At 45.1% G+C, this 20,610-nt stretch overlaps 1 protein-coding gene across 1 annotated transcript; it reads right to left on the bottom strand.

The window, feature by feature from the left end:
• Window positions 1–1,123: 1,123 nt before the first annotated feature.
• On the bottom strand, window positions 1,124–17,451 carry ACOX2 (acyl-CoA oxidase 2). The gene is made up of 14 exons (XM_062500693.1): window positions 17,277–17,451; window positions 15,948–16,110; window positions 13,176–13,327; window positions 12,819–12,926; window positions 12,040–12,159; window positions 11,467–11,582; window positions 10,892–11,064; window positions 9,676–9,838; window positions 8,835–9,025; window positions 7,545–7,706; window positions 6,489–6,594; window positions 4,212–4,429; window positions 2,375–2,504; window positions 1,124–1,642 (listed from the first exon to the last, which is right to left on the bottom strand). Exons 1-14 carry the CDS (start codon window positions 17,434–17,436, stop codon window positions 1,580–1,582), a joined length of 2,025 nt encoding a protein of 674 aa, XP_062356677.1. The 5' UTR covers window positions 17,437–17,451; the 3' UTR covers window positions 1,124–1,579.
• Window positions 17,452–20,610: the final 3,159 nt, after the last annotated feature.

Below are 20,610 nucleotides of genomic sequence, written 5' to 3'. Positions count from 1 at the left end.
TTGTCTTTTAGAACTCTCATACTTAAAAAATCCAAACCCAACCGAACAAATCCCCCCCCCCAGATCCTTTTTTTTTTTTTTTTGTGCTGCATAGTAGTTCGGGTGTTCTGGTAGGGCCCTGGTTTCTTCCATTAATGATGTAATTTGTTCCTTTTTATGTTAATCAGTTGATTCAAATGTCTTCATTATAGAAGAAGCTTGTGTTCTGAAAACTGCTTTAGACTGATAGAAAAATGGCAAATATTTGTACTGGCTAGAGGGGTGGGAATGGAGGGAACACAGAGCCTAAATACTTGCAGCTGCTAATAGTTGCCTGGTTTGTCAGCACTTTATGTAGTGATTGTGCAGAATGCTTTTTCTGATGTTCAAGTCAAGGCACTCAAATTCTGTGGCTTTACTCAATTTCATACAGACATTTCTACTTATTCTGGCCCCTTTGTCATAGTTATTAATAGAATTTCTGGTTATGTTCTAACTTGATTGCAGCTGGGAGTCATGGAGTTGGTATCTGTTTCATGGAGTGGATCCTGTTCTCCCATGAAGTTCTTGTCCCAAGTAGGTGGGAGTTTTCCATCCCTTATCTGGCTCTAAAAGCTTGTCTTGGGGGGTATTTCTCTGTCATATTTTGTCTCTTCCTGTTCATACATTGCAGGTTTTTGACTTACATAATAAGAGGCAGCAGTGAGAGCTTTATTCTTGCTATCACGGAGGGAAGAGAAGCAGAACTGACGAAGCTCAGGAAAAGTTGTTTCTTTCTTGAAACACGTGGTAAGAAATATCTGTGTTAACTGGCATTGAATTAGAATCACAAGATGTTCTTTGCAACACTTAATTTACGAGCAAATTAATGACTGGCCTGGATCATCCTGCCCTTTCCATAATTATGAAGTATAATAATTAGAGAAGCAGTATTCCAAATAATTCACTTTATTGGAGCTCAAGATTTATAGAAAGACAGTATGAGCAGCTCTATTAATGGGAAGGTAAAATTCTGCAGACTGGAGCTGGCATCAGCTTTGTCTGCATCTTCATTAGGCAGGAATATTCCAGTACTGAGCAAATCAAGAGCTATTTTTAATTGTCAAAACAGATGCACTTTCTAATATACTTTCTGATTGAAGAGAACAACTTGTTCCTAAAAACAAAGGATCATTATTTCACCATAGATTTTTTGAGCAAAGTTGGTTGTTTTGGATTTTTTGAAGGCACTATATAGTTGCAATAGAGAGAGAGAGTTCACAGTGTAGTGGTGGTTTGTTTTCCCTTCAATCATATAGTAGATTTAGAAAGTGAATAAGAAAGCCAAATGAGAGAGTTTTGATGCTGTCAAGACACTTCAGGATAGAAAACAGTGAGCCCTGGACCATTCCTGACTAGATTGTCTCACAACAGCAGGTACCACTCAGTGCTGTTGGCATCTGTCTAATTGCAAATGGCTGGCTGAGAATCTTTCATACTTGTTGTAAGTGCAAGTAAGCAACTGATTATTAATTCTGATTAGTCATTACTGATGCTTCATAAATGTACTGCTGCACAAAGAACAGGAGGAAATGTGTGCCCTTCACTTGGAACATGGTCTTCATAATTTTGATAGCGTGTTGTGCAGAAGTGGCTTCAAATACCTCTCGTAGGCTGGGCTCATCTGTTCAGAAAGAGAATGTGGAAGGGAATTAATGGCAATTAAGAAGGGAAAGGCTGTAAATTTTTTTCTTAAGAACAATCTCTGAAATACATAAAGCTGCATACATAAAAAAAACCCAAACAAACAAACAAAAAAAAAAAAAAAACCAAAAAAAACCCCCACCAGCTACTTCAACTCTGTGCAAGAATTTTTTCCTTATAATATGTGCTGTCCTTCATAACCAGCACACCACACTCTTTCCAAAGGGGACAGCATACTATTTAACCTCAGAAAATATGCTTGGACTTGAATGTTTCCTGAAGGCAAATTTTGTGTTCAGCTGTGGAATTTCAAAAGGATACCGATTACCATAGTAAAAATCTCACTCAAGGCGAATTGAGTTTTCAAACAGAGCAATACATATTTACATCACAAAATTTTACATTACTCCAGAGTATGGATGAATTGAGAAAGCAAAGTGCTAAAGACCATGAAGTTGCCTTGTTTAACACTTACACTCTTTCTGGTTAAACATACTTAAACCCCAAAGTTTTTGCACTAGTAAAAGTATTAGTGTAATAGAAAATACCCTGCATTCAGTGCTGGTCATACGTAAACAGACTTCTGGCTTATTTGTACAATGCGATACAAATCAGTGATAAAGAGGAATTAACAGGTCTTGTCTCTTGTGAGAAGAAAAGCAGTTTCTGCCCTGGCTGCTGTGGAAGTTGCCCAGCTGTCACTCATCCCTACCTGGTTGGTGGGTGACTTCTGAGCCCACTCGTAGAGCCGCTGGTAAACCTGCCCATCGTAGCTGCCGAGCGCAGAGTTCAGGCTCTTGTCCGTGAAGTCAAAAGCATCCACCAGTGGCACAGCGTCCTTCCTACAGAGCACAGGGGTGACATTCCTCTTACTGAGAGGGTACTGCTTTGCAAGATGGGAAAATAAATCGGAGGTAAACTTGGAAGTCAGTTTCCCAGGTTTCTCCTGGAAAGCTTGTGCCAGTTTTCTTCCTTGGGGGGAAAATCCTGCTTGTTCTGATTCCTGAGAGACGTCTCTAGGTGCCTTGGCAGGGAGATTGGACTAGATGATCTCCAGAGGTCCCTTTCAACCCTAATAATTTTGTCATTCTGTGATGTTCTGCTAATGCCCTGAGTTGTCTGCACTGCTGAATGGGTGTTTGCAGGGTCTAGTAATCACTCCTTCCATCCCTAATTCAGGACTCAATCTCATGTCAGATATTTTCTCAGTAGTCTCTGCCAGTCCTTTTGATTTTTGTCTTTGTTTCATTTTTCTTATACTGTATGTGCGTCTTATAAAATGGAATAAGGTTCTTACTAGACCAATGTGAAGTTGTTTTTGCAACCTCTATCTAGCTTTCAGTATTTCTATTATGTCATCACGAGGTGTTGAGCTCTTCTATTCCTGTCTGTAAAAGCAAAATAACCCTGACCCATCCAAGGGCCCATCTAGCCCAGGGGCCAGTCTGACAGCATGGAGAGCTGGAGCACAGGCAGCATCTCCTAAACAGGACATGGTTTCTTTTTCTCATCCTTCCATCATCCTGGGTATAGGAAGTTGTGCTGGCTGTACCTCATTCCTGAGGTAGCACGATGCAAAGTGGTTTGCTCAAATGTCAGCATTTCTATATTGCAGTTCCTTTTGGGGAAGTGCTGTCTGAGAGTTTGGGTTTTTGCTACAGACCAGGAAGTGCTTATATCCTTTCTATGAACTGTAAATATGTAAATACTCCATTCTTGAATCCTGTTAACGAGGCATGGACTAACACAGAAATTGCAATGAATTCCAAAGGCAACACGTTAAGCTTTTGAAAATGTTATGTTAAACTTACCACTTAATTAATTTTCTGCTATCAGTTCTGAAAACCCTTGCTGTTTTGCTCAGCCCTGTTCAGCCCTTGCTTATAGTGTGTTCTTGTTTCTCTCCAGGTGGCTTAGGTAGAATTGTATGTACAGTAGCAACTCCTCTTCACCGTAAGTTAATACGTTCTAAACAAACAGCACTGAGTAGTTAAAGCTGAACCCTTTGTCAAAAAGCCTCTGTGAGTGTTGTGGTAAGTGAAAACCTTAACTCAGAATTCACAGAGCTGATGATAAATGGTGTCGAGCAGATGCCTCTCAAGTAGCTGTAGGCAGGATTGTTTGGGTACCAGTTGCAGCTCAGCCATGGCAACAGAGTAGGCTGTATTAGCTCTGGCTTAAGCAGATTTTGCAACGTGTGATGGGTTGCTGTGGCTGCCTCCTGGCAGTGTGCTCTGACTACATATTTTCCTGCTTTCACTCTACTGCAGATGGTAGAGAGTGTTCATGTCCTCTTCATTTATAATTTAAGATTTCATGTTACAGAACTTTGGAGATTGCAGAGGAGCTGGACACTTGGGTCTGTTTTGCCATGAAAACAAGCTCTGAGTAGATGTTTAAATCAATTTCTAGTGCTTCCAAGGCAATGGAAATAAAAACTGAATGAGGTGAATTGACTGTGGAGATGTTGCCATAGGTACAGCAGCACCCTTTTACATCTAGCACAGGGATAAACTGGATACTCTGTGTGTCCTGGCAAAGCAGCTCACCGAATGACATCCAGGAGGTCCAGGTAGGATGCTGTGACCATGTCCATCTGAGCTGCAGACGTGTATCCATCATGCAAGAAGGCTCCTGTATTTGAGAAGATCCCGTGTAGTGCAAAGAGGTCACAGAGATGTTTCATAATCTTCTGGATGCCAGCCTTGGTCTCGAGTTTTTCCACAGTTTCTGCGAAGTTTTTCACTGCAATGTAGTGGCAGTGAGCCTGGAAAACAAATGCAATCAACAGTGAATGCACCTCAAACACTTTAGTAGGCCAAGTGACTCAAATGTTCTTGAAAAGAATATAAAACCTTTTCATTTCCCTGGCACTTCTCCAGTCTGTATCCTTTGTTTGCTGGGTGACCAGGCCTTTTGCATTCATGGCTTACAGCAACAGCAGGAGACAGAATGTGTAAACAGTCAACACCGTGGTATTTGTAAACTCCAGAAAACTGCTTCAGGAGTCATGGTAGTACTTAAGTCTAAATAGTTCTGGTGAATATCCCAAAGAGTTTATGTGAAGGAAACACATTGGAATGTGATTGTGTTGTAAGTGAATGTTGGTTGTACATCAACAGGAGAAAACTTCTGTTGAAGACCTTGAGCTCATGGTACTTTGGGATTAGTGTCTACAAGGCTTCAGCTCTGGAAACACCATTGTCACAGAACAACAACCAAAATTTAAGTAAACTGGTAATTTTGGGTCACACACCAGTAAAAGTGTCTGACCCAGAAATGACAGAAACTTTAGCAGAGATGCAGAGGAGATGAATTAGGCTGACCCCACCTGTCTGTGGGGTGACTCCTGCTATACTGACACTGCTGTGGGTGGTTGGTGGTGCTGGAATCTGTGTGGGTTCACTCCCCCACCTCAGTTCCCTTCCAGCTGTAGATGTAAGTAGGGCACACCTGCACTGCAGTTTTTCCTGCTGGCATGGTGAAGCAGCAGAGGTGGAGGCCAGTGTGGACTGCAGAACCTGCCTGAGAAGCTGAGTGGCCCTGAGTGGCCACTGAAGCAATTAACCCTGTGTGGAGTCTGCCTAGTGAGAGCTGGCAGGTGTCAGTTCATAGAGTTGCCATGCCACATGTGTGGGTGAGTTTCCAAGGAAGGTATGGAATAAGAAGTAAATACAGAATTGCCCCAAGAAGGCAGCAGTGTGTTAAAATTTTGAAGTTACGGGGCAGACTCAAGGGGTTTGGATGACTTTTCCTGTCCCTGAAATATTTAAGAAACTTTGGGGGCCCAGATCCCATTTTCCGGTGTCTAGCAGCAGCACTGATGATACCAGAGCCAGCCCTCTGCTTATGTTAGGCTCTTCAGAAATAGTTAATGATGTTAAAATAAGTTGTGGATCTGTTGGGAAGGGAAGGGAAGGGAAGGAAAGGAAAGGAAAGGAAAGGAAAGGAAAGGAAAGGAAAGGAAAGGAAAGGAAAGGAAAGGAAAGGAAAGGAAAGGAAAGGAAAGGAAAGGAAAGGAAAGGAAAGGAAAGGGGAAGGGGAAAGGAAGGAAGGAAGGAAGGAAGGAAGGAAGGAAGGAAGATCTTCACCGTAACTGTAGAGGAATTGCACTTAATTGCATATTAAAGGAAGAATTTTGTTTTTTGGAGATACAGAACTATGAACAGATTTAGTTTTCATTAATATTTAGGGTTTTCTCCCCTCTTTTCTGCTTAAGTTTGTACTAATTCACCCTTGTTTTAGGGAACAAATGCTGCTGTCCCAATGCTACTTCAACTGAAAGTATCTCTTATAAAATTTGATTTACCTTTCAGCAGTAGTTAACATTGCACTTATCACTGGCTTTCACTCTTTTCCCTGCAGTTATCCTTCCAGCAGATGGAAGAAATACCAAGCATGTTTCACCCTTTGCTGTGACTCCACCAGCTTTCAGAGGAGTGGCTTTAGGAAGACTCCTCTGGGCACCAGAAATGCTGGATTCTTATAAAAAGATGAGTGTTTTTTGGAGATGCTGTTTTTTTTGTTGCAGGATATGGGAGGTCTGATTCTGCCAGTAGTGGCACCATAACTGTGAATGCATTTTTTCTCCTTTTCATTTCTCCTAGTCTTTTTCCACCTGGCCTATACAGACAGCAAATTTTTCAGATCAGGAATTGCTTCTAACTACACTTTTCCACCATGCAGACCACAGTGATCTTTGTGGTGTCTCTCAGATGCCAACAGGAAACAATAAACAACACTGAGGCTCTAAGCTAACCATGCCATTTCTGTTGCATATTGCTTCATAAAGACAAACATCAGATAAGCAAATAAATTTTGCTAACCTTTGCAGTCTGCACCAGTTGCACTGTGCATTGGTTCCATGCATCGTGCTTTTTGACTCCAGACTGAATCAAGTCTTGTAGCTTTGCTGCTGTGTTGCTTGTGAGCCTGGAAAATTGAAAAAGCATCTTGTATGTGCATCCCACGTGTGTGAATTTGCACTTGGGAGTTATGTGTGACTGAAGGGCAAACTGGCATTTCTGACATCTGGAGTTATCTAAACTCAGTATGAATGAACTTAGATTATGCAAAATCTAAGCATAAATTGTGAGAAGAACCCAGACCACCCTGGTACTGAAGGATTTCTGCCTTCTCAGCTTCCAGGGTAGTTTACCAGGGGTTTGGCTGAGCTTTTCTTGGGTCGTGTGTGTGTAAGGGGAGCTTGCAAAACAAACACTAATACTAGACTGCTGTTACATGATGCTTCTCCTTTTCTACACAGGGATTCAAATCCTGTTTCCCCTGATGAAGCTTTTCGAAGAGTGGCTGTTTTTACACTGGTTTCAATGACAGCAGAGTTGTCTTTCTACCTGATTTTCAGAGGTGACACCTATGCAGCCCATGTGTACATAATTCTGAGACTATTCATGGTACCATTTTTATTTATGTTGAGTTGCTGAATGTGCAGTTCAAAGGCTACAGACAGAATGAGAGGCTCTATTCTTGCTATGGTGTAAACTGAAAACAAACATCACTTTCTCAGGTATGTGAAATTTTAAGATTCTAGTAGGATTATTCAGGGCCCAATAAAGATTTTACTGCTTGGGCAACTCAGTGATGTGGTCTGGGATTTAATTTAATAGTGCCACCAACTCTGTGAAATGTAGCTGTTTGGTAGAGCATGGCTTAAAAACTTCTGAGTGTGAAAGCTTCATACTGAATATCTGACATGGCTGTTAATCCTATGTAGCCTTCCTTTAGTTTTTCAGGAACAGATGGTGCCATTCCTAGTTTAACTTATTTTATTTTACCTCCCTTTAAAGCAAGGAAGAAGCTGAGCTCTTAACACATTTCTGATTTCAAAGAGAGAAATTCTGTTTCCCATGCTCTGTACTGACCTGACTGCCACGTGTTGATAGGCCTCAGTGTAAATATCTGGACTGAGAAAATCCAACTTGTTCTTGGCTGGACACTTCCCATGTTTCACTGCAGCCAGATAAGTGACAGATGGTGGCACAGGCTGGCCAGCACTGGCTGCCATGAAGCACTTAATCAGGAACCTGGGAAGAGAGTAACAGTCAGAGCAGGGTATGGTGGTGATCTTGCAGCAGATGGACATGCAAAAAGTAAAGCGGGCTCAGGTGAAGAGCAGCAAGCTGTGACCCATCCCATCAGTGGCCCAGAATGGACTTGAACAAGTCATGACCTTTTGTTTTGCATGTTACTCACAATAACCTGATCTGTGGTGGGTCTCAGGAGTGGCCTGTCTGCCTCATTTAATACTACACCAATCCATAATGATAAACTTTTCAGCAGAAACTTGCTGTGGTATTAGGATTCTCTGCAGTGTGGTGATTAGATACATTATCAACTTTGCAACCTGAGTCTCAATGCTCTGGAGCTTTAATGGTGATCTTGTCTTACCTTTTGTGATCCTCAACACAACCACATTATGTTAGCACATGAGACTTTGTAGAGAGTTTACAAGGAGCATTCCCCACGCCCTTAGTTTTGGTACCTCTGCTATGAGCTAGACTGGCCAGGTCTGGAATGAAAAGGGTACAGCATTTCTCTTGACCCTGCTGTTGATCTTGCAAAAAGCAGTAATGAGTGAGTAATGACAGCAGGGAGCTATGTGGTGGCTCTGACCCTGGGAAGTGCCCTGGTTTTCTCCTAGTAAAAACACAGATTATTAAAACTTCAAGCAGCTGTAGTTTCTTTATCCCATATTTCATCTACTCTTGATAATCATCAGTCTGCATGTTTAGAGGAAAGTGATGGAGCATGACTCATCCACTTTCAGTATTCAACAACTTTGCTTGCCCTGAATTGACCCCATTTTACCAATACTGTGTTACATGGTATACCATTGATACATTGGTTGCTTAAAAAATAAACCACAAAGCTTTCACAGCAATACCTTTGCTTTACTACTAGGCAAAGAGGGAAGCGAGGATATGCAGAACAGCACCTGCATACATCCCCAAACCAAAAAATAGAAGAGATAATCCAGTTCCCACACACTTCCATGCTTGTTAGACTGAAGATATGAATAGTTTATGTCCTGAGCTGTATTTTTAGAAGGGGCTGTGAGAAAGGAATAGCTGGTTTTACTGGTTTTGGAAAAGAAGTCATAAAGGCTGAATAAATGAGGGGGCAGGCTTTTAGATGAACACTTGAATTGTTACCTGGCAGTTTGCAGGAGCAAAATGGTGTTTTCCCCTTCATAAATACAAGAGGCAAGTATTTTGGTGTACAAGGAAGGCAGCCCACTCAGCAGGGAGTAGCCATGGCCCCCACAGGCCCGGAGACAGATCTCCACTCCTGCAGTGCAGTGCTGAGTGATCACGGCTTTAAAACCCGAAGATAATGCATGGAGCTGTTAAAAAAAAAGAGAGAGAGGAAAAAGCAGAGTATTACTAGTAGTATGTTCAGAATAAGTACCTTTTTAAGATTTTGTGCAATATCTGGGCAAGAAATCCCTGTCATGTCCCCCTTTGCATGGTGGTAGCACCCAGTTCCCTGAGCCTGGCCTTTGGTGTCTCACTGGGATGGTGCACATGCTCCTGCTGGACACACTGTAGTCAGTTTATGCATTTTTGGGTTTCTCTCAGCCAGTTCTAGCTTTGGCCATCTTTGTTCAGAGTGTGTTTTCATTTCAAGCACCCAATTGCATTCTGTTCTGTCTAAAAAAGTCACATTTTTGGTTTTGGCTCAGACTTATGTGCATGCTTATTGTACAATAAGTTGTGTAATACGACTTTGTGCCACCAGCTACTTGGCATGAGGTTTTGGACATGCTTTCCAAGGACTTTTCACTCTGCAGTGGTTCCCAAAATAAAAAGTTTGGGGTGGTAGAGCGAATGCTGTTGCTGACTGGTTGCAGACCTGGGACACGTCATTTGAGATCTTAGTGGTTCCTCTTTCTCCAGTTCTCTAGTGGTGAGAGGAATGCTTGTCCAGTTTGCTAAAATAGTTTAACATTTAGACAACAGAGGTGCTGTATGCCTTAATCCTGCTGCAGCTCACCTCTGGCAACATGTCAAAGTTCTTCCTCTGGATCTCTCTGTACCCCCTGTTGAATAGCTCCTGCAGGTAGTTGTTGATGAAATGAAAGGCATAGGCTGCTGCTAGCTGGGGCAGCAGTTTCTCTTGCTGAGTCTGGTAGTCAAGGATTTTAGCTTCTTGTTCCCTGTTGGAAGACAGCTGATGAAGCAGGGAAAGTGTGGACATGGGCATAGCTACTGTTACTTTACCTGCTGCAGAATGAAAATAGCATTTTTCATTGCCAAGAAGCAGTGTGTGACTAGAGTGAGCTGACAGTGTGGCAGCAAATCTGCCCAGCTTGCTGAGCTATTGGAGAAACAAACCCCAAAAAGCCTAACAATGTGGAAAAGGCTCTGTGTGGTCAGTCAGTACAGAGGGGAACAGGAGAGAATGAGAATGAGGCCTTCAAGGACAGCAAGTTGTTAGGTGTTCCAGGAAAGGCAGTGGCATTGCACCCTGATAAACTTTGGCTTTTTAAATGGAATCTTTGTGGCCCCATGCGTTTCCCTGAAAATATTTGAGTCTGAATTATTTAAAGTTTTCTGAGCTGCTTTTGGATGTTCCTTATCATTTCTGCTATGGTTGGTACATTTAGGGCTTCAATCAATGGAATTGGTTATTGCAGTAGTTCAGCTGCTGTGCTCTTCTGTTTGGTTTATGTTTGAACCAAACCATGTTTTCACTAGTATCATTCTGCTTTTGAAAGGAGATTTAAGTGGAAATCTTTGTAATCCATTTGCATTAACATATCTCTTTAAAAATAATGGGCATTCAACCCTGAATACAATTCAGTGCTTAAAGTGTGAATATTGGATTTCTGGATGTTAGAAAGTATTTTAATGTCACATCCACTAGTAGGACCCTGTGGAATAAGAATTCAGCAGCTTGTCCGCCTTGTCTGGATTGTGCTCAGTTATGGGATTACAGGGGAAGGCCAGTTATAAAAGTGTAAGTTGCCTGTGTGAGCCACTGACCTATTCAAAGTATGAAACTTATCTTGGAAAGAACTGTAAACATTCTCTTGTACTTTGCCTGAAGCTCATTAATGTAAATAATGGCGAACCAAGTTTATCATGCCCCGTCTGGGCCAGGAAATCAACCAATGATGGGCTGAATGATAAGATGAAGAGAAGAAACACAAACTAGCATGGGGGAACACGGTGTACAGTCCCCTTCCCAGCGGGGTGCATGGCATTACCCAGGCTTTAACTTGGACTGCCGGCGAACCACCGAGTATCGGATGGCGATGGTGCAAGCCTTCATGAGGGGGGTCAGAACCTCGTCTGAAATGAGCGAAATGCGCACTGTCGTCATCGTGAAATAATTAATCTGCTGTGACCCCTGTCGTACATAGGTGCCATCTGGTCGAACCTAGAGCAGAGAGAGGCTGTCAGGTGCTGCCTCATTCAGTACTACTATGGTTGTGTAATTGCTATGCACGGAATAAAATGGACATTAAAATCCTTCACTGAATGCAAACAATGCTTTTATGTATGATGGATGAAAGCCATCCATTTGAAGAGACAAACTCTTACTGTTTCTGGCACAGGTAGGTTCTGCCTGCCCCATGATCTGATCCCCAGCTTCTGAATGTGGAATTCTTGACACTGACTTTCATTTAGGATTCAGGTACCTTCTGCCCTTGATAATACCTCAGAGACTTGCTGACACTCAAAGGAAGATTTTTGTCCCAAATTTAGACAGATCCCTGTTGTCTCTCTGGCTGTGAAATGAGAATCTGATGGCAAGTTTGTGATGTGAGTCCACACATACCTCACAAAACTTGCTCAGCATGTTCTCCCTGGGGATGCGCACATTCTTCAGCAGGAGGTAGCCATTGTCAGTGTGCTCAAAATTCATTTTGGGACCGATGTCTCCTGCAGTTATGCCTGCAGCAGGAGAAAACAGAGCCTGCTTACTTCCAACTGAAACTTTTTGCTCTCCATTTTGTGTCAGGATGGGGACCTCAACGGAAGGGCACAGTCAGCTCTGCTTTTTCCCCAGCATAGATGATCTTTCCTGAGGAGTGGAACAGGCATTGGAATGCCTTGTTGTAATTTGTTTCCATGATCCATTGACAGATGGATCTGTGCTGGCTGGGGTCAGAACTGAGGTGTTAATGCAAAGGTGCTCAGAGCAGCCCAGGCTTCTGGTTATGTCAAGGGCTTGGTCTGGATATGGTTGAGGATATGTTAAATTTCCCTTCAGATCAAAAGGTAGGGGTTAATGATAACTACATCTTGGCTATCTCTCTTGGCTTGGTTTTGGCTCAATGTTTTAGAAAACATTCAAGGGCAAAATAGGCAGAGCACTTGCAGAAGTGCTGCAGTGTCTGAGGTTATTTACCGGGGCAGAGGGAATGGTCCTGAAGGCTGCGTATCTGCACGATGAAGGGATGGATGCCATAGCACTTCCCATGGATGTACAGCTGAGCAAAGACCACTGTGTGGGTTGCTGATCTTCCCACTGCAAGAAGAAAACCACCCCCATTCCCTTGAGTTAGGCACAAACACTGTAAAGGGAGGTCAGTACTAATTATGTGTTGGGTCTTAGGTATGGGTCAGCACAAGTGTGTGCTGGAAACCTAAATCAGTCTGCTCTTAACTCTTAGAAGTTGCAGCATCATTCTGCCTCTGTTGCTGCCCATGAGGCTTGGATTAACAGTTTTGTAACAGAATATGAGAAAAAATAAACAGTTTGAGCTAATGTAATGCTGAGAGTGGGAGGTACTGTTGCTGTTGCAGTGACTCCAGTTACTTTCTGTGAAATACCTTCCTGAAGGGAGCCAAGAATTTCACACTCAAATCCTTTATGCTGATGACCTCTCTGCAGTTTTTTGGCTGTCTGAGTATTATTTACAAAGAAGATAAGATTTATTCCTGCAGAGGCAAGAGCTTTTCTGAGTGAAGTTCTTCAGCCTGCAACGCAAAGGGGTTTTGTAAATGATGGTGGCTCCCTTGTGGCCTTTGAACTTGGACAAACCCCTTTCTCTTACTTGCTTGTCCATGTGAGTATCTTTTATTGAAGTCTTCTGCTAGCATCTGGGCCCTCAAATACAGAACTTAATCAGGGTAGATGGTGCAACTGAAGGAGGCAAAAATCAAAATATTTTGTGTGGTACTTACTGTCTCCAGGCCACCACTTCATGGCAGAGATCTTTGGTGTGTTCAGTATAAACTCCTGAGTAGCAGTGTCAAAGACTGCTGTTGTTTCCAAACCCTGAAGATAAGTGCCTTTAAAAAAAAGAAATAAAAAAAAAATCTATCTATGTATCTATCTCCTGGTATATCACAGGGATGGAGAGAGTGAAGGATCCCTGGAAGCTGGTTGTGGGAATTACCAGGGTTTGTGGTTTACCCTTCTAATGAGAACCATGAATGAGAACCCAACCCTGTAAAGGACGGAGTTTGGAGTCAAATTCCCATGGGAATTTGGGCTGCAGCCTTGTGCCATCAGAAATGCTGTTTTCCCTGCAGCCTTACCATGTCCCAGTTCAGTCTGTGCGTAGCTTCCAATGAGCTTGTGCTGAGTGGCGAGAGGAATCCACTTGGCAATTTGTTTGTCAGAGCCCAGCACTGAAATACTTCTCATGAAGACGCGGTGAAGGAGGAACGCGACGTCTCCTGACAGTGCCCTGCAGAGAAGGCACAAGGGGTGATTTTAAAGGGATGAAGTTTCAGGCATGTGATGAATGAGGCAGTGGCACTGCAGCGGTCACTAGACGGTACCACCTGCTGCTTTTTGATTTCTGCCTTGTCATAGCTTGCCCAGCACCCAGTATCAGCACAGCATTGCAGGAAAAGTGCCCTTCCAAGCTGCCTTTGTCTCTTCTTTCATAACAGAGTTTGCATATGTGTTGCTTGCTCATTTCACTTGGTTTTGGAGGAATTACCTGTTCTGAGTAGCAGATGCTGAGCTAAAAGCACGACCCAGCTCCAGAGCTCCTGAGTCTCTGTAAGCATTTTGTATTTTTATTTTGCTTCATAAGATTTTGTTTTCTTGAGTATTTAAGTCAGATTTTGAGGCTGAACTAAAAAGAAAGAACAAAACAGCACCCTACTTGAAAAACCCCAAACCCTAGCAATTCACTGTGAGGCATATTAGACTGGAACCTGGACCTCCTGAACCATCCCATTCCCATTCAGGAGAAACACCATGGTGTTTGTTGCTGTACTTTTTGCTGTTTGTTTGCTGCCTATTGCTGTCAGTGAACAATACTGCGGTTCATGGAGATTTGTCCTGAATTGAGATGTTATTTTCTTGTGGAAAAATTCTAATACATCCAAGTAACCCCTGGTTTATTATCTGGTCAGGTCCTTTGCCATCATCATCTGCATACATCCTAAAAAGCACTATTACAGAAACTATGTATGGGAACTTGGGTACAGTGATTTCCACGGTGCAAATGAGACATTTATTTAAGGGGTTTTTTTTTTTTTTTTTTGTGTGTGGGAGAAATAATAAGAAATCATGAGGAATATAACTATATCCCTCTTCCTGAGGGATGGTTAGAACATGGTTGAATCACTTTACAGACACAGGTACATGTACAAGTAAGTAGCTGTGCTGTTCTCAGTGGCTGAATGGCTATTAGCACATTGCTTTACTACAGTGCTGTAGAGAGCATCTCCTTTCACATATATACCTTCTATTGTTAACAAATGACTCTGACCTTTCTTTTATACTGGCCCAGAGAGAGAATTAATCATGCTGAAACAGTGTGGGGGGGAAATATGAACAAAGAAGTTAAAGGGAAATTGCTTTGATTAACAGAAAATGACTTAATGAATCCTTGGCAGCCTGGCCAGAAATAACGTTCCTTTAGCTGTGATTTGAAAAGCTGGATTTTAAATTGTGTGAGTGATTCACTGTGCCTGGCACTGGGAGCCAGGATTCTGTCATAAGAGCTTGGTGCTCACCTGGAGTTCCATCAGGCAAGAGCAGCCCTGCCAGACAGCTCTGCTCCTAATCCAGCAAACACAGGGCTGGTCCTGCTGCAGCCCTTGGCATCAGGGGGCCTGATAAAAGCACACCTGGGTGGGAGAAGGGGTGGGATTTATTTTTGTTCTGAGGGAGCAGTGGAGAGCTGCTTTTTAATGGGAATATAATGATCAGGTCCAAGAGCTCTTGATGGCACATTTCCCTCTTCATTAGTTCCACTCACAGTAAGTGGTGAAGACCTCAGCATAAAAAAATTATCATCTTTTGTATGATGGGGACAACTTTTAGCAGGGCCTGTTACCATAGGGCAAGGGGTAATGGTTTTAAATTAAAAGAAGGTAGATTTAGACTAGACATAATGAAGAATTCATTTTCAATGATGAAGAATTCATTTTCAATGAGTGTGGTGAAACAGTGGCACAGGTTGCCTAGGGAGCTGGTGGATGCCCCCTTCCTGCAAACATTCCAGGTCAGGCTGAACAGGGCTCCCAGCAACCTGTTTTAGTTGAAGATGTCCTTGCTTGTTGCAGAAAGCTGGACTAGATGACCTTTAAATGTCCTTTCCAATCCAAACTGTGCTATGAGTATATGAAAAGCCAAAAATTGGCTCTGAGTGTCAGCAGTGCTGTGTAAGGGACAGGCATTGCCCTTCTGAATGACACTTCTCAACCTGCACCTTCCTACTGGGTATGTGACCCCACCAAGCAGACAGCATACCCTGGACAACAGCCAGTCAGGAGCTGATTGAGCAAAGGAGGAAAGGAGGGGCAAGCAAGTGAAATGTGGAGCTCAGCCCCACACGAAGTGTTAAGAAAACTTTTAAAGGAAAGGACTGTGAAAATACTTTATTTTCATTTACCTACATAGGTGAGTTTTTTCCTTTTTTATTTTCCTTTTCCCTTAATAAAATATGTGTTTTCTAGATACACCAAATGTAATCTTTATTTAGAAGTCAGTAGTGTAACTGAAAATGCACCACTTCCAATTCTGGTTATACATTTAAAAATGTCTAAGGGGTGGTATGAGAGCTGCAGCACAAGTAAGGAAGTTGTGCTGTGGTTGTGTACTGCTGTGATTTATCACACTGTACCCATGTGCTGCTCTCAGAGAAGTTCCTGGTTGTGTACCACCATTTTCCCTCCTCCCAAGTGTGCTGCTGAATTAAAAACCTGCAGAACATTTTTATCCAAACCTATTCTGTTAGCTGTTGGCCTTTCCCAGCCTTTGATAAAGCTGATTCTTGTTGGCATACAAAGCTTCAAACAAAAAACTAGTTGTACATAAAAAATAAAAAAAAAAGAAAAATAAATCACCTGTAAATGTACTTATATTCAGGTCCATTCTCAGTCCATCCCATCTCATGCATCTTCTTCTGGAGATGAACAGCCTTCCTGACTGCTGCTTCGTACCTCTCATTCTGGGTCTGGAAATACTGATTTTCTCTGCTAAATACAGGGTCAGATTCGATAGCTTCCACTGCAAAGCAACACAGAACAGTTAGTTCTCCTGGGGCTGGGGAAGTGCAGGCAGTGCCTCAAGCCATGTTTGGGAAACACAGGCAGGACTGGACTCGTGGACACTAATGCTGTGATTTTTTAGGGTGCTTGCAGACAGGTTTTGATTTGCCAGTTCTGGCTCCCACGGCTGTCACATCTAACTCTGAAAAGCAATGGATTTGGGGAAGCAGAAGGGGAACTGAGTGTGTCTGAGAGAGTGGAAATGGTGACCCTAAAGGGTAAGGCACCCTCCCTGGCCAGGGTGGGAGAGGTGACTTCTGGGTGAAGACGCCAAGGATCCCCCTGCCTCCAGTTGCTGTGAGGGCAGTAAAGGCTGTGGTGAGCTGCATTTTGCCCAGGCTGTGGGGACCTCCGTTAGCCAGAGGGTGGGTTACAACCAGAGCCTGCTGGGTGTCCTGTTTAGGATGTTACCAGCCCACTGCACTGTTGCAAAACAACTCAGTCACTGTTTCTGTGTCAGTGTGAAGACTCCCCTTGTCCATTTTACCTTAAAACCTTGAGTCTATTAATGTGGAAGGTTATAGTGAACTCCAGTGGCACTGTGAAGAGGGTGATCCCGTGCTGTGCTGTTTTCCTTTGGTTACTGTATAACATGGATGCAGTTACAGAGACAACAGAGAGGTTTTTTTCCTCTGTTTCTTCTGAGCAACAGTCATTTTTTGGCACACCCATCACGAGTGAGAGCAGCTCAGCCTGGTTGAGCCAACCTACGCAAGAAATTCCCCACCTGGATGAGCCCAACGTGCCAAGGAGGGAAGCTGACTGTGGTTCACAGGTGATGTGCATTTCTGCACAGCAGTACCAGCCCCTGCATACATTTCCCTTGCACATGGATGCTCGACCCTCAGTTCTTGTATTCCAGTTAAACCAGTCTTGCCAGAGAGAGGGGATGGGAGCAGGGAGGAGGAAAAGCTTCAGACAGCAGGAGTGGCTGCGGAGGAGTCGGAGTCGTGTTGATTTACATGAAGACAAGACTCCAGCTCCACACTCCCACTTTTTAAAGAGATGGGGGATAAGCAAATGCCCAGGAGCACAAACCCCACTGTGCCGCAAAGGAGGAGCAGAGCAGCAGGACACAGGCATAGCCTGTGCCAGCTCCACCAGGGCCTCGTAAGGGTCACTCACCCACTGCCCTCCGTATCCGTGTCTGCTCTGTGCCGCCGTCCAGCAGGGCTGTCAGCTTCTCCACGCTGAAGGAGGCTGTTTGCCTCTCGCTGGCGAGGTCGGGGTTCACGCTGCCGAGTGCTGAGCCCTCTGAGTACTTGCTGGTCTCCAGCAGAGCCATCCTGGAGGCTGCGTTGCTCTGCAAAAGGACTGGGCTTCTCTGGCACTGGCAGCTGTCAGTGGATGCCTGGTGGAGGTGTTGGCACAGCAAGGAGTGGTTCTGGTAGGTTGGCCAAGATGTTGTACCTGCACAAGGGTCGCTGAATATTTAGGCACTATCTTGTCCTCTTTGCAATGGACAGTGGAGATTTATGGCACTTTCAAATTGCAGGTTTTATGACTTATTTTTAAAGCATAGAATATTTTTCTTTTCCCAGACTGTCCACAGTATTCTATGAGAAGTTCATGCTGGAATATCCCACAACTACGTGTTAATGTTTACAGGAGTTTCTGGCCCAGGGCGCACAGGCACTAGTGACTCTGCCTGTGCTGCCTCTGTCCTTGGGGCTCAGCTTTACATTAACCCCTAACCTGATGTTAGTGAGACTGGTCGCAGGACACTAGTAAAAACAAAAGCCGCGGTGAGTAGAAAATAAATCATATTTTTCCTTTGAAGAGGCTGCTACCTTTCCAAACATCAGAGTACTTTAAGAAATACAAACTGTGGAAACCACTGCAAATGTGTTATTAATTCCGGCTTTTTCTGATATTCAGGCCTTTAGTTCAAGGTGTCTTGCTGGAGAGAGAAAAGCCTCGGGGCAGCACACAGGGCTGGGGAACGCGGCGCTGCCCTTGAGCCGTCACGGGGAGCGCGGGGCTGAGCGCCGGGGACGCCTCGGCCTCGGCTTCCTCTTCCGTGAGGCTGGGCGAGGAGAACGCGATTGCTGTCTGTCCGTGCAAACGCAGCCCCCCACGTACCTCGTCTGAGGCGTCCTCCGTGGAGCCGTCCGGCCGCTGCTCCCCGCCTGGGCCGCGGCTCGGGGCCGTGTGCGGGGACCTTGTCCCGGGGCGGGCGGCGCGGCCGCGGCCGCTCCAGCGAGCGCTGACCTCTGCAGGCAGGAACATCCCACAGGCCCTGCCCTGCCCTGCGAGGGCTCTGCGCTCCCGGCCCCGCTGCTTCTCATCCTGCTAAAGGCCGCTGCCGCGTTGGAGATTGCACTGGCAGCTCCGTCTCTACACCCTGCCCTTCTGGTGTTTTTCGTTTTGGTTCATTGTTTTCCTAGCCTGCTCCGGGTGGAGAGCCAGCACGCCTGGGGCTGTCTCTGCTCCTTGCCCGGGGGTTTGACGTGCTCTCAGGGATACTGCAGTGCGGGGAGCAGGGCTGGAATGGGGGGGCTGTGCAGGGCTGGAATGAGGGGCTGTGCAGGGCTGGAATGGGGGGGCTGTGCAGGGCTGGAATGGGGGGGCTGTGCAGGGCTGGAATGGGGACTGTGCAGGGCTGGAATGGGGGCTGTGCAGGGCTGGAATGGGGGGGGCTGTGCAGGGCTGGAATGGGGGGGGGCTGTGCAGGGCTGGAATGAGGGGCTGTGCAGGGCTGGAATGAGGGGCTGTGCAGGGCTGGAATGGGGGGGCTGTGCAGGGCTGGAATGGGGGGGCTGTGCAGGGCTGGAATGGGGACTGTGCAGGGCTGGAATGGGGGGGGCTGTGCAGGGCTGGAATGGGGACTGTGCAGGGCTGGAAGCGGGGTCTGTGCAGGGCTGGAATGGGGATTGTGCAGGGCTGGAATGGGGGGGCTGTGCAGGGCTGGAATGGGGGGCTGTGCAGGGCTGGAATGGGGACTGTGCAGGGATGTGCTGCCCTCTCCCCCGGCAGCTCTGACCCTGGCCCTGCTGCTGGGCAGGAGATGGGAGCTCTTAGCCCTCGCACCCTGCTCCCCCTGGATGGAGCAGGATGAGGAGATTCCTCTTTTTCTGATCCAGCAGAAGATCCCCCTGCCCACGGCTGATGGATGGGTCTGTGCTGCAGACCCGCGCTGCAAACCACTTTGTCAGGTGTAACGCCTGCGGTGCACATTACGGAAGGCTTGCTTTAACATGGGAAGTTAAGCAAAGGTTGGGAAATCGGATGTAGTTTTGGGTAACAATAATTTTAAGCCTGGAGCTGAGCTTGTTGAACCAAGCCCAGCAGCCACGAGGAGCAGCAGTCAATGAGAGCAGCCAGCTGCAATTCAGTGAGTGGCTCACGGGCAGTGGAAGGTGTGTTTAGGATCACTCTGGTACATTAAAGATGCCATGTGGCTCCATCGCACTCCCAGAGTGACAGGGTGTCCTATGGATGTGCCGTTTTCTGGTCTGTACTGCTCAGTATCACATCCCACAGTGATTCAGGGTCATGAGTGCTTGGGAGGCAGTACACCCTTCTGAAGTGCTCTGTGGGATTTTTCTGTTTGTTCTGACATTTCCTTCTGCTGGAGTCAGAAGTGCTTGGCCTTGTGCTTCTTGACTGCTGCTTGTAATTCAGTGAGTAGGTATGGCTCTCCTGAAGGGAAGGTGGGGGATGACAGATTGGAAAAAGCCTGTCCCTGAATCTCTATGCAGCCTGATGTTCATGCAGGTTTATATTAGGGCAGGCTCAGGTGCTGCCTGAGTAGGTCACTGCCAGTCTGTCTTAGTGAGGTCTGAACTGGAGAGCCACCAGAGCTGAACAACCAGCTCGGCTCCAAGTGCCTGGGGATGCCAAAGATCTCATGGGCCATGATGAAAACCAACAAAACCCACAAGGAACACAAGGAACACAACCTCATTATTATGTTGTTGATAATTTTGCATTTTTGCCCATTTTCATTAGGCTGGATCTCACGAGTACCATGGCCGATTCAAGATTTCATATAATGCTTTCATCAACACAAAACCGTTCATTTGGTGGCAATTTTAGATCATTTTGGGGAATTATGTAAGTGTGGCAAAGTACCTAAGATAGGCAGAGATTAATTCTTGGGAAGGGATATTCAGCCAGGGCCAGTCTGAGGGTATCGCTGACTTGAGGAAGAAAACCAGAACTGGCCATTTCTGAGGCAGTCATGAGGATTAAATCAGGCAGTAAATCCCAGGCAGTGGAGCAGTTTGAGCATAGCTAAAAGGTTTTTATCTTTAAAGAGCAGAAGTGATTGGTTCTTAGTCTCTTCCACAGAAGAGGAACTGTCATAATGAACAACTGCCATTGGCATTCATGCATGGAAGGAGGTTTGTGATCACTGTCAGGAGTTTTGGGGCACAGCCCATTGAAATCTCACTGTTTGAGGCTGGGTAGGGTTGATAAAACATTTTACAAAGTCCTGTGTGAGTGTCCTGGTCTC

Source organism: Cinclus cinclus, chromosome 12 (assembly GCF_963662255.1).
Source record: "Cinclus cinclus chromosome 12, bCinCin1.1, whole genome shotgun sequence".
Lineage (NCBI taxonomy): Eukaryota > Metazoa > Chordata > Aves > Passeriformes > Cinclidae > Cinclus > Cinclus cinclus.
Note: the sequence above shows the minus strand (reverse complement) of the source record. Positions and strands in the feature narration are given on the sequence as shown.

Excerpts from the sequence above, each read along its gene's own strand:
- ACOX2 (XM_062500693.1), bottom strand. The coding sequence starts at position 17,436 with ATGGCTCTGCTGGAGACCAGCAAGTACTCAGAGGGCTCAGCACTCGGC. Across the intron at positions 16,111-17,276 it reads ACGGATACGGAGGGCAGTGG|TGGAAGCTATCGAATCTGAC; the intron begins GTGAGTGACCCT and ends GTTGCTTTGCAG. Across the intron at positions 11,065-11,466 it reads TGCTGAGCAAGTTTTGTGAG|GTTCGACCAGATGGCACCTA; the intron begins GTATGTGTGGAC and ends TCTCTGCTCTAG.